The 19,789-nt window shown below is 43.5% G+C and overlaps 1 protein-coding gene across 8 annotated transcripts in view; it reads right to left on the bottom strand.

The window, feature by feature from the left end:
• The window catches only part of GPM6B (glycoprotein M6B), a 110,281-nt gene that overhangs the window by 30,740 nt on the left and 59,752 nt on the right, over positions 1 to 19,789 (bottom strand). Inside the window, exon 1 of one of the 8 annotated variants that reach the window (XM_054834763.1) lies at positions 2,177 to 2,552. The exons of 4 other annotated variants lie outside the window; for them this stretch is intronic. In XM_054834763.1, the coding sequence (XP_054690738.1) occupies positions 2,177 to 2,237 (61 nt within the window). In that variant the 5' untranslated portion in view covers positions 2,238 to 2,552. Of the gene's footprint in view, positions 1 to 2,176; positions 2,553 to 19,789 lie in introns of those variants that run through there. 3 more of the 8 variants (XM_054834756.1, XM_054834742.1, XM_054834710.1) reach the window with 3 other exon arrangements.

The raw sequence follows: 19,789 nt of genomic DNA, 5'->3' as shown, positions 1-19,789 counted from the left end.
GTAAATGGACATATTTTTGAAGGAGTCAGCTTCCATTTTACAACCCAAAGCGAAGTGGCAACATTTTCCAGGAAGTTTCCTCACACAGAGAAAAAGCTCATTTTTCTCCATGAGAGCTGGTGGTGAAAGAGCCCTTTTGAAAAATCCTGCCGTTTCAGAGGTACCTGATGCCTGCTGAGCCCATCTAAAAATCCGACTGGGCTAGACAGTCTCAGCACTTTGGAAAATCTGCCCCCCAAACCCAAATATGCCTCCTACATCACTGCTTCATGGCAGTAACACTGCAGGGGGATCTGGGCTATTTATTTTGCTACTGAAACTAGGAGTAGGACTGTTTCAGCTTTCTGCATTTTAATTCGCTGTGAAACATACTGGGAATTTAAGTGAATAGAAATAAAAAGCATAATGTGAGAGACCATGTGTTACTTTCAGAAATTAGGGAACTGGCAAGAACAAAGCCTTGAAGTGTTACATACACATACCTATGTAACAGATCCAAAGTATAAAATTATCACAGAAAAACTAGGAAATGGTGGTAAAATTAAGATAGGAAGTTCCCCTGCTTGCATCCTATGAAAGCAACAGATCAACCACCTTGACTTGGTAACAGATTTACCGTTCTACATGTTGTGCTTTCATCCTTGCCAAAATAAAATGGAAACCATAAACTCATTATAAACACACTCAGCAACACATGCCGTTTGGCACAGCTGCTAATGCATACGGATAACTTTGGTGTTTATTGTACATGAGCTCTATCAGTTTAAAAGAAACTCATCAATCAGAAGAAAAAAATTGCTGTAATTTTTGAAGAATGATCTATGAGTTCAAGGTGGTTTTATAGCCAAGGTATTTAGGACATTTTGTACATTAATTACTCAAAATGTGCAGTGAGGTGGGTTATTGTCCACATACACTAATGGCTTTCAGAGTTTAATCTCTCATCAGTGTACCTCCTTTTGTGAAATCCCTAAGGGATTATGTAGTACTATGTCTAATCACTTGACAAATTTCATTTACTTGAAACTGAAGCTAGGTTTGAATTATACAAAGCGTGTAGGAGGAATCAGATTCAAAGAAGGAAAACAAAATCTGGTACTGGACAGTACCAAGATTTATCATTACATTTGCATCTGAACTGCTTAACAATAAATTAAACAATTTTACTTGGGGAAATGTATTAGTTGTGTATCAGCTGCGTATGCCTATGAGATACTCAGATTGCTTTAGCTGTCACACAACAGGTTCAAAAGTCTACTATGACTCATGTAAAAAGGCAGGGGAAATTTTAATAATTTTGTTACTGCTGTATCATTTAGCAAAAAAATATTGCTACGATTTTTTACAGCAGTCTGCTACACTGAAGAGGGACATTTCTTTGGTATTAATTATATGATTCAGAAACAAAACAGTCCTTTGCTAGTTGAATTTTACCCTCTGAAGTTCTGCACTCCAGACCAAATAAATCACCTGTAAGGCTGGGATGGATGAAGCATCTCTCTTCCTGCGCTGCCATCTCCCCACTGCAGAATAGCTACCATGGAGTTGTTCTCTCCATTAAGCAGCAATTCTCAGTGATTAACACATCCTGAAACCTAATGTTGTGAAACTCATCACATTATTCTCCGTTATCATACCACAGGCAGATCTCCACATAAGCAAAATTTGACAGACGACACCATAGAAAAGGAATTTAAAATTCAGAGTAGCATTTGGCACCAAGCTAACTACACAAAGGTTGTGTGATATTATAATCTATTACATGTTATTATAACCTAGGTCTCCCACACTGCATTGCAAAGCCTTGCTACATGGCAAGTCTCGATGAAAACACCAGATTATGGCTCTGAAAACAACATGCAAACACACAGGCACACACTACCTCTGTAAACCAAATTTACCAAAATCCATCAAAGACGCAGCAATAACAAGACTTCTCTTGCAAACATCATTTCTAGTAGAGTTAGGACAGATTCAGAGCAAATACAGACACAGACAGAAAGATTGCCGCTCTATTAATTTGTTGTCGAGCCATGCAGGAAAGGACGGCTGAAAGCCCGAAGATGCAGTAATGATTGTTTAAGAGCTATTTGAAAAAGTGACAAAACTGGCCTAAACCTCTTTAAGCCCCCTGAATGAAAAGATTTAAACAGGCTATTGTTAGACCCCTGGGTACCTTTTTTCTCTTGGCTTTGTTCTGCATTTTCCTCTGCTGCAGTTTCCATGGTTGGCTTCATACCATCCACCAAAAATGCCGCCCCCCCCTCCCCCCCCAGCAAGCACTTTTTCTCTTCGCCTCCTTTCTCACTCCCTTCCGTCTCCTATTTACGGCGGCGGTGATTGAGCGGCTCTGTTCTCCCCTACAGTAGATTACAGCCCTTTCCAAAACGCCAGAAAAGTCTTGTCAGCTTCAATTTCGCTCCGCTGACTGGTCCACGAGGAGCCGTGCCAGCGAGTGCTCAGCCATACGTCACCACGGTCCCCAGCTATAAAATAGCCGTCCTGTGCCCGACCGTGCCCCGGCTTGCCGCGTCGTGGGGACTGGCATCACCAGCTTGCACCCCCTTCCCCTTGCCCTCCGTTCTCCCCCTCTCTCCCTGTCTCCCAAGGCTCCCGGCGAATGTTAATCAATTCTCTCAGCGGTGAATGGATTGGCGACGTTGGGAGATGAGATGTGGGCAAGAAAGAAAGGAGCCCCCCAGTCGCCCGTCTCTAAGGGGAGTGCACGCCGGCACACAATCACAAGGCTCCCTTTCCCATGGGACCTCGTTATTATGCTTTGCGTTTTGATTTATTCCACATGCCCTCTGCTCTTTCAAGGGGCGGAGGGCGATGGGTCTGTTCTCTCTGTTTGCTTTCTGTGCCGACTAAGTTCCGCTCACCCATGGCAAAAGACTCTTGTCAGAGAAGCATAAAAGCAAAAGTGGGCATATATATATATATACACACATGGAAAATGTAAATTCTTTCTCTGACTAGCAAGAACGATGGAAAAAAAAGCACACAAAAAATCCAAGCAAGCAGAAAGGAAGCAAGCTCAAATTACCTAAAATGCACATGCAATACTTTAAAGGATAAAATGTTTAAGAAAACACAGCTTGGGTTTTTAAAAGGATGTCTGCCATTAGAGACTTAAAGCCATGCTTAAAAGTGAGGGCAGAGTTGCTGTTAAGCACGTTTGATCACTCCCCTAAATCGAGACAGACTGCAGTGCGATCTCACAAGCTGTACTAACCCGGCTCTGGAGGCAACAAAACCAGGACATGTCTACACTGCACTGCACGAGGTGACTTTAGGTGTCCCCAGCCCGCTCTAAGCAGCCCCGTGCTGGGGAGCCACAGAGCAGGCAACACCACGCAAGGGTATTATTCACCTTCCAAGCCCCAAGATAACTGACATATTTAAAGCTGTACTGTACTGAGGCTAATTAACCTTGTCTATCACTTCGCTTGTCTCAGCGGCCTCACAGCATGCCACACTGCACTGGGCAGACGTGCCCAAAGGCACCCCTTTTTGTGTGTAGGATGATGGAGCAACCATGGAGTAATGGCCTTTGCGGTCTGGCAGGCTTCGCTGGTCCAGCTGCCGCAGCCCGTCCTGCAGGCTGCAAAGACGACTAGCAGATTCAGCAAATGCTGGGGATGTTAAAACCTACACACTGCATGTTCCATATAACAGATTCAACCAGGAGAGTGGGAAGAGGGAAGCAGTCCAAAGCTGCAATTCAGCCTCTTCTGATCAAAGTTATTACACCCACAATTTTGCTGCGCATTTTTATTTCTATGGATGCCTAGTGAAAAGCACAAAAAACCTCAGACCCAACCTTTAGAGAAAGTTCTCTTCTCTTGCAAAAATCAGTGCAGAAATCCTCTTTTCTCACCGTGGTCACCATACTTGTTACTTTGCTTTGGGCATTACTGCTCAGACATATGCTTCAGCCCAGCTGCCAAGAGGTCTTGGACTTATTCTAAGGTTTCATATCACAGCGTCAAAACTTGATGTCAAGCATTTACCTAAAAGGCTTTCTTGGAGCCCAGGAACCATAGAATAAAATCATAGAATGGTTTGGGTTGGAAGGGACCTCAAAGACCACCTAGTTCCAACCCCCCTGCTACACGCAGGGACACCCTCCACTAGACGACATTGCCCAAAGCCCCATCCTACCTGGCCTTGAACACTTCCAGGGAGGGGGCATCCACAGCTTCTCTGGGCAACCTGTTCCAGTACCTCACCACCCTCACAGTAAAGAATTTCTTTCTAACAGCTAATCTAAATCGACCCTCCTTTAGCTTAAACCCATTACCCCTTGTCCGATCACTACACTCCCTGATAAAGAGTTGCTCTTAGAGTCTGCAGTTGAAGCTCCCACCTCAGCAGGAAGAAGTTAATCTGTAGAGAAGATAAAGTATCCTCAGGAACCAACGTGAGGCAATGGGTTGGGTTCCTGAAGGTAATCAAATCAGCAGCCTCAGCAGAGACCTCAACCCAGGTGCAAGGAGTTTCTCCAATCTCCTTCTCCAATGCCGACACATCAGTCCATACGTGTACTGAAATCCCTGCCCAGCAAGACCATGCAAATGCACTCCTTCAAGGAAGCAGCTGAAAGGCGGAACCATAGATGTTTGCCATAGTCTTCTAACCATTACTAAAAGTTGTTTGAATCCCACAGTCAAGAAAGGAAAGACAATTTCTTTACAACTAGGATAATGATTATACAAAGAAAATGTTCTACAAAGAGTGGGGTTTTTTCCATGTTTAACATCAGTAAGATTGAAAATCCACAGCAAACATACCCTACTTGCTGAAAATCACACAAATTTTAGTTATTGGTCAAAATGGTTGATTGCCTCTGACATCAAAATTCCCTTCCTGGAACTTATTGTTCAGTCGGTACTTGTACTTGCTGCTGTCATAGTCTAGATCCCCGTTTCTTAATGATCTTGGCTTACTTTGGAAGGTCTACAAGTTTAAAAGGTTGAAACCTCTCTTCTGACTACCCCAAATTACAAAAGGCCTGTTCAAAAACTCCTTCAAGTGGTATAATATTAATGCACTTATCAGTATAAATACACAGAACATACAAACGTGTGTTGGGTTTGCGTGGCAAGGTTTTGGTAACGGGGGGGGCTACAGGGGTGGCTTCTGTGAGAAGCTGCTAGAAGCTTCCTCTGTGTCTGATAGAGCCAATGCCAGCAAGCTCCAAGACGGACCTGCTGCTGGCCAAGGCCAAGCCAATCAGCGCCTCTGGGATAACATATTTAAGAAGGAGAAAAAACAGTTAGAGAGAGCTTTTTTGCAGCTGGAGAGAGGAGTGAGATGTAAGAAACTCTGCAGACACCAAGGTCAGTGAAGAAGGAGGGGGAGGAGGTGCTCCAGGCACCGGAGCAGAGATCCCCCTGCAGCCCGTGGTGAAGACCATGGTGAAGCAGGCTGTCCCCCTGCAGCCCATGGAGGAAGGATGAGGGGGTGTAGAGATTCCACCTGCAGCCCGTGGAGGACCCCACGCCAGAGCAGGTGGAGGCACCTGAAGGAGGCTGTGGCCCCGTGGGAAGCCCACACTGGAGCAAGCTCCTGGCAGGACCTGTGGCCCTGTGGAGAGAGGAGCCCACGCCAGGGCAGGTTTGCTGGCAGGACTTGTGACCCCGTGGGGGACCCACGCTGGAGCAGTTTGCTCCTGAAGGTCTGCACCCCATGGGAGAGACTCACGCTGGAGCAATTCGTGAAGGTCTGCACCCCGTGGGAGAGACTCACGTTGGAGAAGTTCGTGAAGGACTGTCTCCCGTGAGAGGGACTCCATGCTGGAGCAGGGGAACGATGAGAGGAGTCCTCCCCCTGAGGATGAAGAAGCAGCAGAAACAACGTGTGATGAACTGACCACAACCCCTGTTCCCCGTCCCCCTGTGCTCCTGAGCGGGGCGGAGGTTGAAGCCGGGAATGAAGTTGAGCCCAGGAAGATGGGAGGGGTGGGGGGAGGTGTTTTAAGATTTGATTTTATTTCTCATTGCTCTACTCTGTTTTGCTTAGTAATAAATTAGATGAATTCCCTCTCTAAGTTCAGTCTGTTTTGCTCGTGACGATAATTAGTGAATGATCTCTCCCCGTCCTTATCTCGACCCACAGGCTTTTTGTTGTACTTTTTCTCCCCTGTTTAGTGAACGAGGGGAGTGAGAGAGCGGCTCTGGTGGGCACCTGACCCCCAGCCAGGGTCAACCCACCACAAAACGTCATCTGGAATTTTCTTTCTTTAAACAGAAAATACATTGACAGTACCTTTGATTACAGCCTGTCCCTGGAGAAAAGCCCCTAACGAAGCCCTCCACTCTGTATCAGCAAGACCTACTCCTTCAAACAGCTGCATGCTTTCCTGCTGGCAAGCAGATTTTGTTCAGCAGGCTCAGGACTTCAGAGCAGATGTTTTACAAACACAAAACTAACAGGCTGGGAGACTCCTTCCCCTACTTCCTCCCAGGATAACCCCTTCCCCAAATGAGCAATGACAACTTCACAAGAGCTTGAGCTGGAGACTTCAGAAGCCATCAGTCCCAACTATTCAAAAGCATTAATTCTACCTACTAAATCATCTTCTAAAAGCTTCAAGTGATGCATGAGCATAAAGCCTCCCCCCCTCCCTTCTTACTACTTTCCAGATTGCTGTAATATATGATGGATTTTAAGCACTTATCATCTTAAGTAATTTCTTAAACTCCAAACCTCTGTCCTATCATTGATAAACACAGCAGATAAACCAAACTATATACTATTTCCTCCAGTGCTAACACGGGTGCTTCGAGCATTAATCTCAGCCCAAGGTGTCTCATCCAATGCTCCCTCCCTTAATCAGATACATCCTTTTCATAAAACATGATGAGACTGGGAGACATCAAGTCTAAGCCTATGACAACACAGCAAAAGACAAAGCCACAAAGGCAGAAATCACAAAAAAAAATCTTTAAACACTGATATTCAGCAAAAACCTACTGTACAGACCAGGCTGATTTAGATAACCAGCAACCAGGGAAGACGGCCAGTCGCATTTCAAGAGTTCAGCACAGCATTTTATTTGCAGACCAAAATAAAAATGAAAATGAGGAAAGGGGCTGAGCAGTAAGGGTTTCTGCTGCTTAAGCACAGCTCTAATCCTACAGCCAAACCTCAGGATGAAAGTATGTGAAGGCACTGCAGACCAAGTCACATTCACTGCAAAATAGTTTAATAAAAAAAAGAGGTTTTAATCTAATTTATATAAGTTTTTATAAAAAAACATTTAATCATTTTGCTCAGTCAATTAAAATAGCACAATTACACAAGTTAAAAAAAGGTATTAAAAACCCAATTCAGTTCATGTGCCAATTCCTTGTGAACATCTATCTTTAATGTCACTGAATGTAGTTTACATTCCTGAAGGCTGAGGAGCTCTATCATAAGCTACAGCAAATTCTTCACAAGCTTTCAGGAGATGAATACACACTTGCCGTTTCTACAAAGGCTTCAGAGAGCTGTAATAAAGAGTTCTCACATACTTCAAGAGCAATCTGAGATTAGCCTACGAGATCCAAGACTCAAAGTTAAAATACAGAGACAGTCCCTCAAATGAGACTGATATATATTCCGAACAACTAATTTTAAAGACAACTTGTAGAATACTTTTACTTTTTAGGAAATTTGCAAAAATATTCAAGAACAAATAAACATGCAGCCACTTACTGTGTCTCTGAACGTAATTGCTTACATTCAGACTAGTTACCTAAGACTTGGGTATAAAACCCAATCTGAATGCTTATGCAAAAGCAGGCAAATTTTCCATGCGGATAAAATCAAAGCACGACAACAAGCTTTAAATTGTGCAGCAGTCATATACCTGGTAAGTACTTTAAAAAAAAAAAATTTGGGGCCCATTCTTTCAGACATACTAAATTACTAGGAAAATGAAATCCAAATTAATAAATAAATAACAATGGAAAAAACCCTGCACTTTTACTGCAGCATAAAATATAGACTACTGAAAACCATAAGTCTGCACTGCACTTTGAGACCTCAATCTTGGATTTCTGTAGAAAGGGCAAAACTAAAGGCTTAAGTGTGGATAGTGGTTATCTCTGCAACCAAAGAAAATCACCGCATTAACTGATGCAGGTAAGTCCAAGAGGGTGAGCAGACCTTAACAGCGTAAAGGCACCAGTCCTGTGACCCCCTTAAAGCCACATGAAGATGGCAATAACTACTGCTAAGCTAAATGCCTGGTGGCTAGCAGGCAGGAAAAATAGATGGTGTTGAGTTATTGGGTTTCATACTCTTCTCTGGCTGGCCTGCTAGCTTCCAGCTGGACCACTGCTCTAGTCCATCGCAGTCACAGCCACTGGCAAGAATCAAAGGCAATAAAGAGCCTAAATCCAGAACATAACACACATGGCTAACCTTTATTTGGAATGTAAATGGGAAAAAAAAAATCCCTTAAAGAATGAATAGATGGTTCTGTACAGCTTTTCCAGTAGCTAAGTCTCATCAAGTCCTAGTCTCAAAGAAGACTCAAATGGCAGAGATGTGAAAGCTACCAAAGAAAAAAGCCTGAAGAGCTACAATCAAAGCCAAAATGAAAGCAAAAGTTGATGATATTCTTAAATAGCCGAGAGGTCTATTTCTGCAGTCAACAGCGTGAAACTGATTTTAAAAAAATGCTAGATATTCTTTCTTTATCCTAACTAATGTCTTTATTAAAGTTTCTTTTCTGGGTGTAAAAACTGTGGGTGTTATTTAAAGAACAGACCTGGGGAAAATAATTGATAGACAGAACACAGGTATCTCAACCATGCCAAAGACTTTTGAGGAAAAACAATAAAAATGAAAACAAAATAGGCTACATTTGAAACCAAGCTGGAAGTTAACAATGCCTCCTGCAACCTCTGTCCTGCAAGGCTGCCTGGAGTAGGTAGCACCACACTCTTGGCAAGCCAGAGAGAAATATGTTGACGAACTGGAACCCATTTATACTACAGCTCAAAGAGCACAGAAATATAGGAAACAAAAGCAAAGACATCCTAGCATTTCCCCCAGAAGTAGCTTTCATTCAGCAAGCAGTGTTCAGAGCACCAGCCCCGATGGTCGTCTTCAGCTTCTACTCCAGCTCAACAATTTTATGGCAATATGTATAGTTTCCTACAAGTGTAACGCATGGCAACTTTCAAATGCTTTAAATTTAAAATTAGGCAGGAAAACAAGGCTTTGAGTTACCCAATCTTATATACATTTTCTATTCAGCAGTGGCAACATCCTCATATACATGACTAATATATGAAGCCCTTCAACAGTGCTTCAAACACTCCTCCATCATTTTAACGGCAAGGTTCTTGATTTTGGCAAACATAACCACCTTTTTTTGCTCTCTCTGTCACCTTCACAGCAGAGAGGAGATTCTCAGCTGTCATGCTTGCGTCTCCATCCCTCTGCCTTGAGTCACGTATTCGGCAGTAGCAGGAACACTGCAGTGCAGCAGGAAAATGATATGCTCAGGTCTTTTGTCTTCATTCCCTTAATTCTGCGCCTTGAAGACAATCCAACCTACTTTTGCTATGAACCCTCTTCTCCAGTGCTGTTGCCGAAGCCTACTGCCATCTCAGAAGACTAACAAGAGTTCCTAAATACTTGGACATACTGAAATAGCATCCTAGATATTTATGTCGCACTTGCTAGCACTTAAGTAGAAGTGCCTCTTGCACTTGTAGAAGAGCTATTTCTGCCAGAGTTTCAGAAGGCAGCAAAGGTATCATTATAATACACTCCTGCTAATACAACTGCTTAGTCTCAAAACACATGAGAGTTTGAGATAGGATTGGTACTGGGAGGCTACTTATTGTGGTTTTTTTTCTCTATCTATAAATAAATCTAAACTTCACTGAGTTCAGCCTTTACACAAACTTATTCTTCTGCTCCACAAAGTCAGATTTAATCAGGCAGTCCTGTGCTAACTTAACATCCAGTTCTGATTTTCAAAATTGCCCTCCCACTCTTCACATAGACTTCAGCAACCCACCTACAATCTCTCATCTATTCAGTGCTCGTTTTGTTCTTCAGTCTTGGCCTCAGTCCAGTCTTTTCACAAAGCGTGGAAAAAAGCAGGGAAATATAAAGAAGTACAAAACCCTACAGCTCCCCAAAAAGAAACCAGGGGCACTTGTTATAAAAAAGCTCCCCACACTGGATGGGCATGGGGAGAGATGAGGATGAAGACTCCTTCTGAGTTTCATAAGGGGTTCCATGCATAAACCATAGATATAGATGTGTGCGTATACATATGCAGAAAACATGTATGTGTGTGTATATGTGGGTACATGAAGAAAATATATGCATATAATTATATACATATTTTTATTGAGCAGAAAACCTTATCAGCATCATCAGAACCATAATGAAGAATGCAAACTAATCTATGGAGTCATGCAATAGGTATTACGTTTGATAGTGAATACACAACTAAGCACCATCCCAGTGCTACAGCCTCCTCCGGCTCAAGATTTCAGGGCCCAGAACCAAGTGACTCAGCGTCTGACCGGAGTTTATGGCAGAGCTAAACCACGCAGTGAGAGCACAGTTTCTTAGGCACCGTTATCCGCTCACCTCAGTATCCCGGGTTGCAAGGCTGGTGCCACCAACGTTAGGCTCAGCCATACGTCGCTCCAAGACCCACTCATGGATTATTGGGCAGTTGTGTATTGTGTTTTGAAAAGCCCACGTAATTCAGCAGTCAAAATGTTGATACAGTCAAAATGTTGACGTAAAAGAAAGTATCAAAATAATGATTGGTACAAGGTACTGAAATTCAGTGTTCAAAGTTTTAGCACCTTGTAAGTCACCATTACTTCAGCTGTTTCCCTGATACTGAAAATTCCCATTCCAGTGTAATTAAAATATACTTTGGGAAAGATCCTAGAACGGTTCTGCCATGAAGCTCTGGACTGCCTGTTGAATTGCAAATATAGTTTCTTTTCACACACAAGACACTAGTCATGAAATCCTCAGTTAAGACACTAACGAAAGGGTCCCCAATTAATCATTGTATTCTTTGCAAGAGCAGATATCCTCATTAGGAAAGCGGCAGGACATTAACAAGTTCCACTTTGAGGGTGTCCAATTAACTCATCGACTAAATATGTGCCAGGCAACTTCGACTGGCCTAGCTTTCCAATCCCCTCTTTTAGTTGCATCAATTGGGATCCCAGTCATGTATAAAGTAGCAGTTCTTTCTGCACTTTACAATGCCTTTGAGAATGCCGCTGGTGGACAACAAACAACGGCTGCTGAAGTGTTTAACAGGTCTTTCACTTACGCCCATAAAAAGTTAAGTGTGCACTCGGAGACTTCAGTGCAATTAAAAAAAAACCAAAAAAACCCACCCTCTACCTTATAAACAGGGAATGACTTAACCCGCCAACAACGAGCACGGTTGGAGCTCTGTCTGGATCATGTCACGCCTCGATTTTTGCCGAACCTCAGCAGTGGGTGATCCTGCATACAAAGCGAGCTCCGAGACAAAAGCACTATAGGGTGAGTTAAGGACAAAGTAGCAGCTTTTAGCCTGGATTCCCAGATAGGCTGTCGAGTAAAATCCCTTGCCAGGGCAGGATTATTCCCTAGAGTATACATTTCCAACACTTTGTCTCGCCTAATTTTTTTAAGTGTCTTGAGCTTGGGGCCTCTTGGTCGTTTGGCGGGAAGAGCCACTCTGCAGCCCAGCAGGTTCGGAGGCGCGGCACTGCAGCTGACGCAGAAGGAGCAGCGTCTCCAGGAGCAGCATCCCGGCCTCCGAAACGGCCTCTAGTCCTGCTGCCTGAAAACCACCCAGGCTCTCTTTTGAGCGATCCCACCCTGACGCTGCCTAGTTACATCCCCATTTCTCTGCTTCTTTCCAAACATGACATTCACTTGTTTTAAATGGCTGAAAGGCATCATTTCTGCACTTTGTCATGAGTCAGAGTGAAATTCATTTAGCATCTACTTTTCTTCATCTGTTCCTTGTATCATTCCCATCCCATTTAATTTCTGCTCTCTGGGTTTCAGCACATTTGTAGCCATTTCTCTTATACTCAGAGCTTCCCAAGTGTAAACACAAAGCATTATCATTATGTGTTTGCTCTGGAGACCTTTGCATTTGTTATTCAGAATGGCACCAGGCATTTTTGCTCTCGGTGCTACTACAGACACATCTTCTGTATCTATCACCATTACCGATTCCTGAAGTACCATCATCTGCTCCACCTTTCTGCACCTTCTGGAGGGGAAAAGAAAGGAGCTAATGAATCAGGGAAAGGGAGAAGGGATGGATATATTGAAAAAAAAGTAATTAAGATGTTGGAGAAAAGCACAGGGCAGAAACAACACCAAAGCCTCTAGGTAAGGTTCTTTCTTGGTCCGTAGGAGAAACTGTGTCTCTGTATCAAAAAACTGTACTACGTCAAGTGTACGCGCGCTGTGCTGAAGGTGACCGAAGGCGACCAAAGGCATGTTGCTCAATGTAGGACAGAGCTCCTCTCATTGCAGATCAGAGACTTGTCCACAGGTTGCAGAAAAAGATCACGCCTTCTCATGCCCAACCAAAATCAACCAGTCTGATTTGCCTGTTCACAAGTTTATTAGCACAGGGAAGAAACTGAAGACAAACTGCTACTTTAAAAGTATTTCTAAGCACTTAATTCCAGCTATGGTCCTCAGAAATATTTAAACTAATTGTGTGTTCGAGTGTAGCACGTACTTCTATTGCAGATAGAACATCACCAGATTGCAAATGCAATCAAAAGCCCATTTTCTTAGTTTAATTTGCCATTAGTACACTGCAGGTTTACAGAGCCAAACAACTACAACTAAATTCTCATTGCCATTTCAAACTGTTTCCAAGCAAATATCATAGCAACATTATCAGAACCTCGATCCCAAATTCTCTACAATAAAACAACACTAGCACCTGTTAAAAAGAAAACAGAAAATGTAGTCCTCTTGGGTAAACCGAGCATCTCCCCAGCTCCAGACCAATAGGGTAAGACTCCTGAGACAAAACCGGCCATTTAAAGAGCCTTTCATGACTTCAAGAAAGAGAAGAAAAAAAACCAAAACAAACCATATGTTTTTGTATACATCATGCAGAATTTAAAGAGTAGTGCTTACAGATTTTTCATACATACCAAACACTGACGAATGTATTTATTTCACCCTAAAACATAATCACATAAATGAGTGGCAACAGGCTAAGTAGCGTTTCACAGATTCTGTTCTGTTTCGTAACTGTGAAGAAAAAACCCACCCCAACAGCAGCAGCACCCATGTCCCAAGTCAAAGGTGCCTGGTTACTGCGGGAGCTGAGCACCGCGCAGCAGTGAAGCGAGCACCACTGCCCTGCAGGCACCAGCAGCTCGCAGAGGAAGCGACGGAGGCCTTGTCAGGAAAAATCAGTTATTTCGGCTCAAACTGTACTTGAAGCGCACAGAAAGTAGCCACCCACATTACTCAGAAAGAAATACTGGTGCGTAGGGCTGCAGGACGGGTGATGGTGGCCGGCGCTTGCAAATCTCGACGGCAGCCCCTCCGCTCCTGCCCTGGCTGGCGGTGGGGTGACTGAGGCAGGGAGCGCCCCGGAGGATGCCTGCCCCTGTGGCGGTGGGTCCCGGTGGGGTGGAGGGCAGCCGGCGCCCATGGGAACCCGCACGGCCCCAGGGCTTCACGGGTGACTGGGCTCGTCGGCCCTATTCAGTCCCGCTCCCCGTGCACAATAACCAGCAGCCGCGCTCCCATAATACGGGCCTCCCCCTTCTCCCCGCTTTTATCATCCTTCATATCTCAACGATGACAGGACTGAAAGGGCTTCTGATGGGAAATGTGCTTCGAATTAGCATATTTCCCCCTGCGTACAATGGAGGCATTAAGCTGCTGCGTTTTGAAAGTCCAAACAAAAGCAGCCGAGGCTGTTTTTAGCAGCGCCGTTTGAAGTTTTATTCCCCCTCTCTCTCCCGAGTTGCAAGCATATTTAACAAATTTTCACCCTTTATAGAAAGAAGAAAGCACAAATGATCAAATATTTTCTAGCAAATTACATTATTTGATATGTTTCAGGCTTTAAAAGGGGGGGGGGGGGAAACCCACTCTCTTGATGTGGTAAAGAGCAATACGGTATCCATGCAGCGTTTCCACTGAACTGCACGCTCGGGGTCCACCCCCCGGTGAGCTTGTCTGGCTGCCCCCAGCAGTTGCATGGACCCTGTCATGGAGGATTTCAGGACTCAAATACATTCACAGTAACCTAATATAAAGGGTCCTGTACGCACAGCTCAATTTTCCCCCTGCACCAAGCACACTGCTGAAAATACCAGTTTTCAATGAGAAACTAAACTGCTGTGCTGCAAGGAGAAACAAACCAGCCCCCCCGCCCCCGGGATTATCCTTTGGTTCAACTTGAGGGTTACGAACAGGAGAGCTGAACCTCAGAAGTACGACCTTTATGAAATAGCTTCAAATTAGAAAGCGAATAGCTATTTACCAGGGAAAGGAGGGCAGGAGGAACAAGAGGGAAATGACATGAGTTCAACATGGGAGAAGAGGAGGGAAAAGCACTCCCATATCAAAACATCTTTGGGCAGCAACTGCTGAGAGAACAAATCTACCTCAGCTCCGTGTGTTGGTCTGTAATTGCTCATTAGCACAGCTGGACCATTAGGAAGCCAGTTTGTGGCTTTCTTGGTGAAGAGGCATGTCTGCTTTCCTCCTATGTTAAACAGAATTTTCTCTGAGAGGAAGACATAAGATTGCAAGGTCAAAATGCTTCTCAGAGGAAGGGCTTGGTGTTTTTTTGGGGGGGTTCTTCCTCTTCTTCTTCCCTCTCCCAAGATTTCCAAGGTATTTATGTAATCTTCTATATGCGGCACAGCTAAGAACAAAAATCACGCTCCTTAACAACATGAGATTACAGCAGAAAAGCAGAATGTCAATGAGATCCCAGGCAGGCAGCTTGCAAGTGAGGTGGATATAAAAACTGTTCAGAAAAAAAGCCTGAGATGCAGCCTGCAGAAGGAGTCTTGTAGGAGAAATGTCTGCTTTGTTCAGACTCTTCTCCTGTTCTGTTTCAGGAAATTTTCCTGACCAGGATCCATCTCCACTCCCTGATTTCTTTAGCAGCAATGCTCAAAATACTCATGAGTCTCTGCTGTGTACGAGCACCTCGCTCTCAACCATCCACTTTTACCCTGCCACGTGCCAAGCGGCCCACACAGCACCATGCTCCCTCCCGTAGAGTGCCAACCCAGTGTTTTTTGTAAATCTGCACTACCTGGCAGGAGAGGCGTTTCACCTACTTATTTCCACCAGAGCCAGAGTTCCTGGCGCTGATGCGGTATGGCATCCGTGCAGCAACTGTGCAGCAGCGACTGAGGTCTAAGAGTAGACGCAGCCCTCCCTCCGACAGATGTTCTCACACTCTTCTTACCAAAACCTCCTGTGCAGCATCAAGCGCCTACAGCCCAAGGGTCCGTCCACTAATGACTCGCATTCTCCTCTGATGCACTAGCTCAGCCAGTAAAGAGCCAACTTTCCCCCCAGGAAAGCTTTTTCATCATCTCTGATAGCCATACATTGCCTTTATTGATGTGTTTGCTGCACTTTGGGCTACACGTGACTACATGGTGACTTTCTGACCAAAGGGGGCTACAGAAATCTGGCTAGAAATTACTATGCATTATTTGGCAATGTTTCTCTACCACCACTTGTAAATTGCCTTTAAAGGCTGGACACACATTTTCCCACGCTCCGAGGCACTTCACATCTCGGTACCAAAACAGTGGACAAGGCCTTCACATGTCACCACAGAAAGGTCTCGCGTCAAAAGCAGAAGGAGAAAGGACTTATGATGCCTTTCAGAGGCCTTCATTCAGTCATTAACAGGTGGATAAGAGTAATAAAGCAGTCTAGGCAGGAGACAGAGGAATTAAAGGCCAAAACAGAGGTCGGTTTTCTCACTCATACTAGGATGAGCAGAACTTCACTTTGTAAGCACTACTTCTGAGTCCTTTGAAAGTGTTGTTCGATCAACCGCCATGGCAGCTTGGCACAAAAAATGAAATAAAACTCCGTTTACAAACGGATGTACTTGCACCACCACAGTTCTTATAGGTCACAAAAAGGTGGTAAGAGAGACTAAAAAGGTCCAGTAAACTCAGCAATGAGATTTTAGGCTTCTTGGGGATGGGATCTATCAACAGAAACTTTAAGTAAAATAGTCTCATAACTTTGAATTTCGATCAAGAAAATAGAAGTCTCAGAAGAAAAGCCCTCCACTGATTAGGAGATATTAAGTCTCACCTGTGGAATTTCTCCTCAGGATGGCTGGGACATGGAGAAGGAAGGAAGTGAAAGAAGTCAGAGCAGGGTACAGCAGTGCCTTTCACGTTGCCAATGCACCAAAGGGACCTGACCACAGTACTTTACCAATCGAGGAAATATTCTCAAATTCTAGTTATGCTTCAGATTCACTGGATTGAGACCAACGATGAATACACAGCACATGCCGCCATCCGCTGTGGCATTCTGGCACAGGGCAGCACCCAACCAACAACAGCACCACTCTTCCTTTCAAAAAGCCCCAGAAAGAGCGCTCTTTGTTCTCATGCAATGAGACAGCTTTTTACAACTCGGATCACTACAGGGTGTTGAACCCTGACAATATTCCTACCAAAGGTTCGCTTGCATTTTCTTAGATCTCAACAGGTACATATATTATCTAAGCTAAAATAAAAACATCCTCATTACATTCATTTTGGCATCGTGAGTCACTTATCTTGCTGAAACAAAACTATCTTCTCACCTCCACATTGAGTTAAGTGCTATTAACTTTTTCAGTATCCCACCTACTGCTATTTTCTTCTGTGCAAGTGAGCAACATAGAAGCATCTCAGAATATGCTTCACGCTTTAGCTTTCAGTGAGAAGAGAAAGCCATGGAAAGTGTTCAGGACATACTATGCATGCTCCTGCAAACAGAAATAGTTTCTGCCCTTCTATATTAATCTCATGAAAAAACAAACCCCAAAACTACTGGCACTCAAACAGAGATTGATTTGCTATGAAGTGGGACAAGTCCCTCATGTCTCCTTTCCTGTCCTTTTAACTCAGTCTAACAAAATTGTCTTTTTGGCTCTTTACTATTTTTACTACTTTCTAAACACTGCCCTGACTTGGGGAACCTGGCTGAAGGTATGAAGTTAAGGCAGAGGTGATTTTCGGTCTTCTCAGGATATGGTAGAAACCTGCTAGTCTAAAATTTCTGCTCTAAATGCAAGAGCCCCAGCACTTGTTCAGACACATACACACACAGATGTTACAGAAAGCACCTTGGGCTCTCAAGGCTGCCCTGGCACAGAAGAACAGGGCCACATAAAATAGAAGACTCCCTTCAAGTCAAGGCTGGAGAGCTGGGAACACCAAATACTGGAGCTGGGCTGCCAGCCACATCATGACCAAGATCAGGAGAGCAAAGTGAGTTGGCCCAGAGCAGAATGAGGAAGAGGAGGAAGTGCTTCCCCGCATTTCATCCTACACATCCTACTCCACCCTAGTTGCAGTGTGGTGCCTGGACAGAGGTTGTCATTCAGTCACTGAAGTCTCCCACAGGGATCTTTCGCAGGTCCCTGGCATACTGCATGACCTGATCCCAAACTGGGGAGGGGAGGAATAGCCTGTGTTCTCCTACAGAGGAGCTTCCACATAGAGATGTGCCTCTGAAGTGTAGCAACTCCAGAAACACTCAAGTGCCTGCATACTTAAAAATATACAAACCCTCCTCTCCTCAAAAGCCACGCTTCTCTTTCCTTCATACCTATGCTATAACTGCAATACATCACCACAGCTGTTGACAATATTTCATCTCTCTCCTAAATATTTCAAAGAGAAAGGGTTTAGAGCATCATACAAAAAAAAAATTTCCAAGATGTAGCAAACAAATATGTGCAATGCCATACGGAACTTAGGTCACATGTAATTTTCCCACAGTTTTGAATCATCTGGTGTAGTGTTAGGCATGCTGGTCCATCCTGATAACAATTGAGATTTTTCCTCAGGACACAAAGTACCTACTAACAATACCTAGAGTCCCACTTTCCCACCCCTACGAGTTAAAGCACCATTATGAATATGCTGTGCAAATAAGCCCTCTGCAATTCCACGGAAAAAAGAAATTGCACACCTAAAGCTTGGTAGATAGTCAGAACTGTGGCAGAGAGGGAAGACATAAAAGCAGCTATTTCCATGTTAAAATATTTGTAATTTCTATTGCATAACTCGTCATTTTCTTTTTGAAAAGCCTTTGCTTCTCAGTGCTGGTGTAAACCCTAAATTTGAGACATGGGGAAAGAATTTCTGTGCTTCTATAGTAACCATTATAGAAAGGGTTTCTGCCTCCATCTCTCCTTTAGACCACATTTCAGCTTGAATTTAACCTTTCTTCACTATACAAAATAGCTGATGTGCATGTAAGTGAATGAAATGAGAGGGGAAAGTATGTTTTTGCTTGGAAACATGCCATTACAACACAGTGTTGGAAAAGGAAGTACATAAACTGAATAGACTGTCCTTTTGTGTTTGCTGAGATACTTCACAAATGTAGGACAGGTGTATTATCCTTTTTAATGCATAAACTAGGCCAGAAAACTGCTTTCACAAACACCAGAATCACTTTATTGATCTTTCACAGTATGTGCCTAGATTTCTAGATGGACTCTAAACTACAGGGGTCCATTAATAAAACAGATATCTTTAAACATATCAAATTATCTGAACAGCAAATGTTAACAAAATAAGCTACTATTCATGTGTGCTACATCCTTCAGGAGCAGAAAAGCTACTTTCAAGTTATGTCCAAGGAACATTTCAGTAATACTTCTCTGAATTTTTAGCTAAGCTATTTCTTTCTTTCACATATTATTTTTGAAACTTTTATAAAGTTTCCTAAACTCATGTTAATTAGGTTCTAATCCAATTCACCAGATGTGGGCAGTCATCAGCAGTACTCGTCACATTAAGGACTTGCAATTGAAAAAAATACCAAAGTGGCTTGAGTTCCTCCTTGGCAAGGGAGCGCTCTTCAGCATTTGGTCTAACAAAAATATCAACCAAGGGCTGAAGTGAGCATCACAGGTTACATTTTTACCTTATACCAGGTTTCTCTTCTCAACAGCTTTTGTATCATTTACCATTTATTTATGTTTGTGCCTAAATGCAACATCAAAAGCGTGAACTACTTTCAGCCGCAACAGCGGTATTTTACATCTTACCAGTTTATCCAACAGTATTTCTCTTTAGAGGGGATTTTACAGAGCCAGAGGCAAATAGAAAAGCAGTTTTAAAAGTGAGATGGTTAAGACTCATACTGCATTTAAGAAATATCCATGCAGCAGGGACGATAACTGGCAACTATGACATTACATTTAAACACTGGTATCCACTACTTACTGATTACTGTCTTTCTGGAATTCTGTCCCTTTTAAGTTTTGTTCTTTTGCCTTCAGAATAGCTAGGATTTGCTACTACACAGTATGCCTTAAACCCCCTGCGACAAGCTCTACTGACACAGTCATATTTTTCCCACTTGCACTTTCACATCGTTTGAATGCATGCATTGTCAGCCTCCTCTGCCTCCACCTCTCCTCTCCGACATTATGCGCAGCACCCGTTTGTTTCAGATTATAAAAAGCACTAGTGGATTCTGAAGTCACTAAAAAGAACTAGCTGGCATATGGGATCTGTGGGAAATTTGATCCAGTAAG

Source organism: Grus americana, chromosome 1 (genome assembly GCF_028858705.1).
Source record: "Grus americana isolate bGruAme1 chromosome 1, bGruAme1.mat, whole genome shotgun sequence".
Classification (NCBI taxonomy): Eukaryota; Metazoa; Chordata; class Aves; order Gruiformes; family Gruidae; genus Grus; species Grus americana.
Note: the sequence above shows the minus strand (reverse complement) of the source record. Positions and strands in the feature narration are given on the sequence as shown.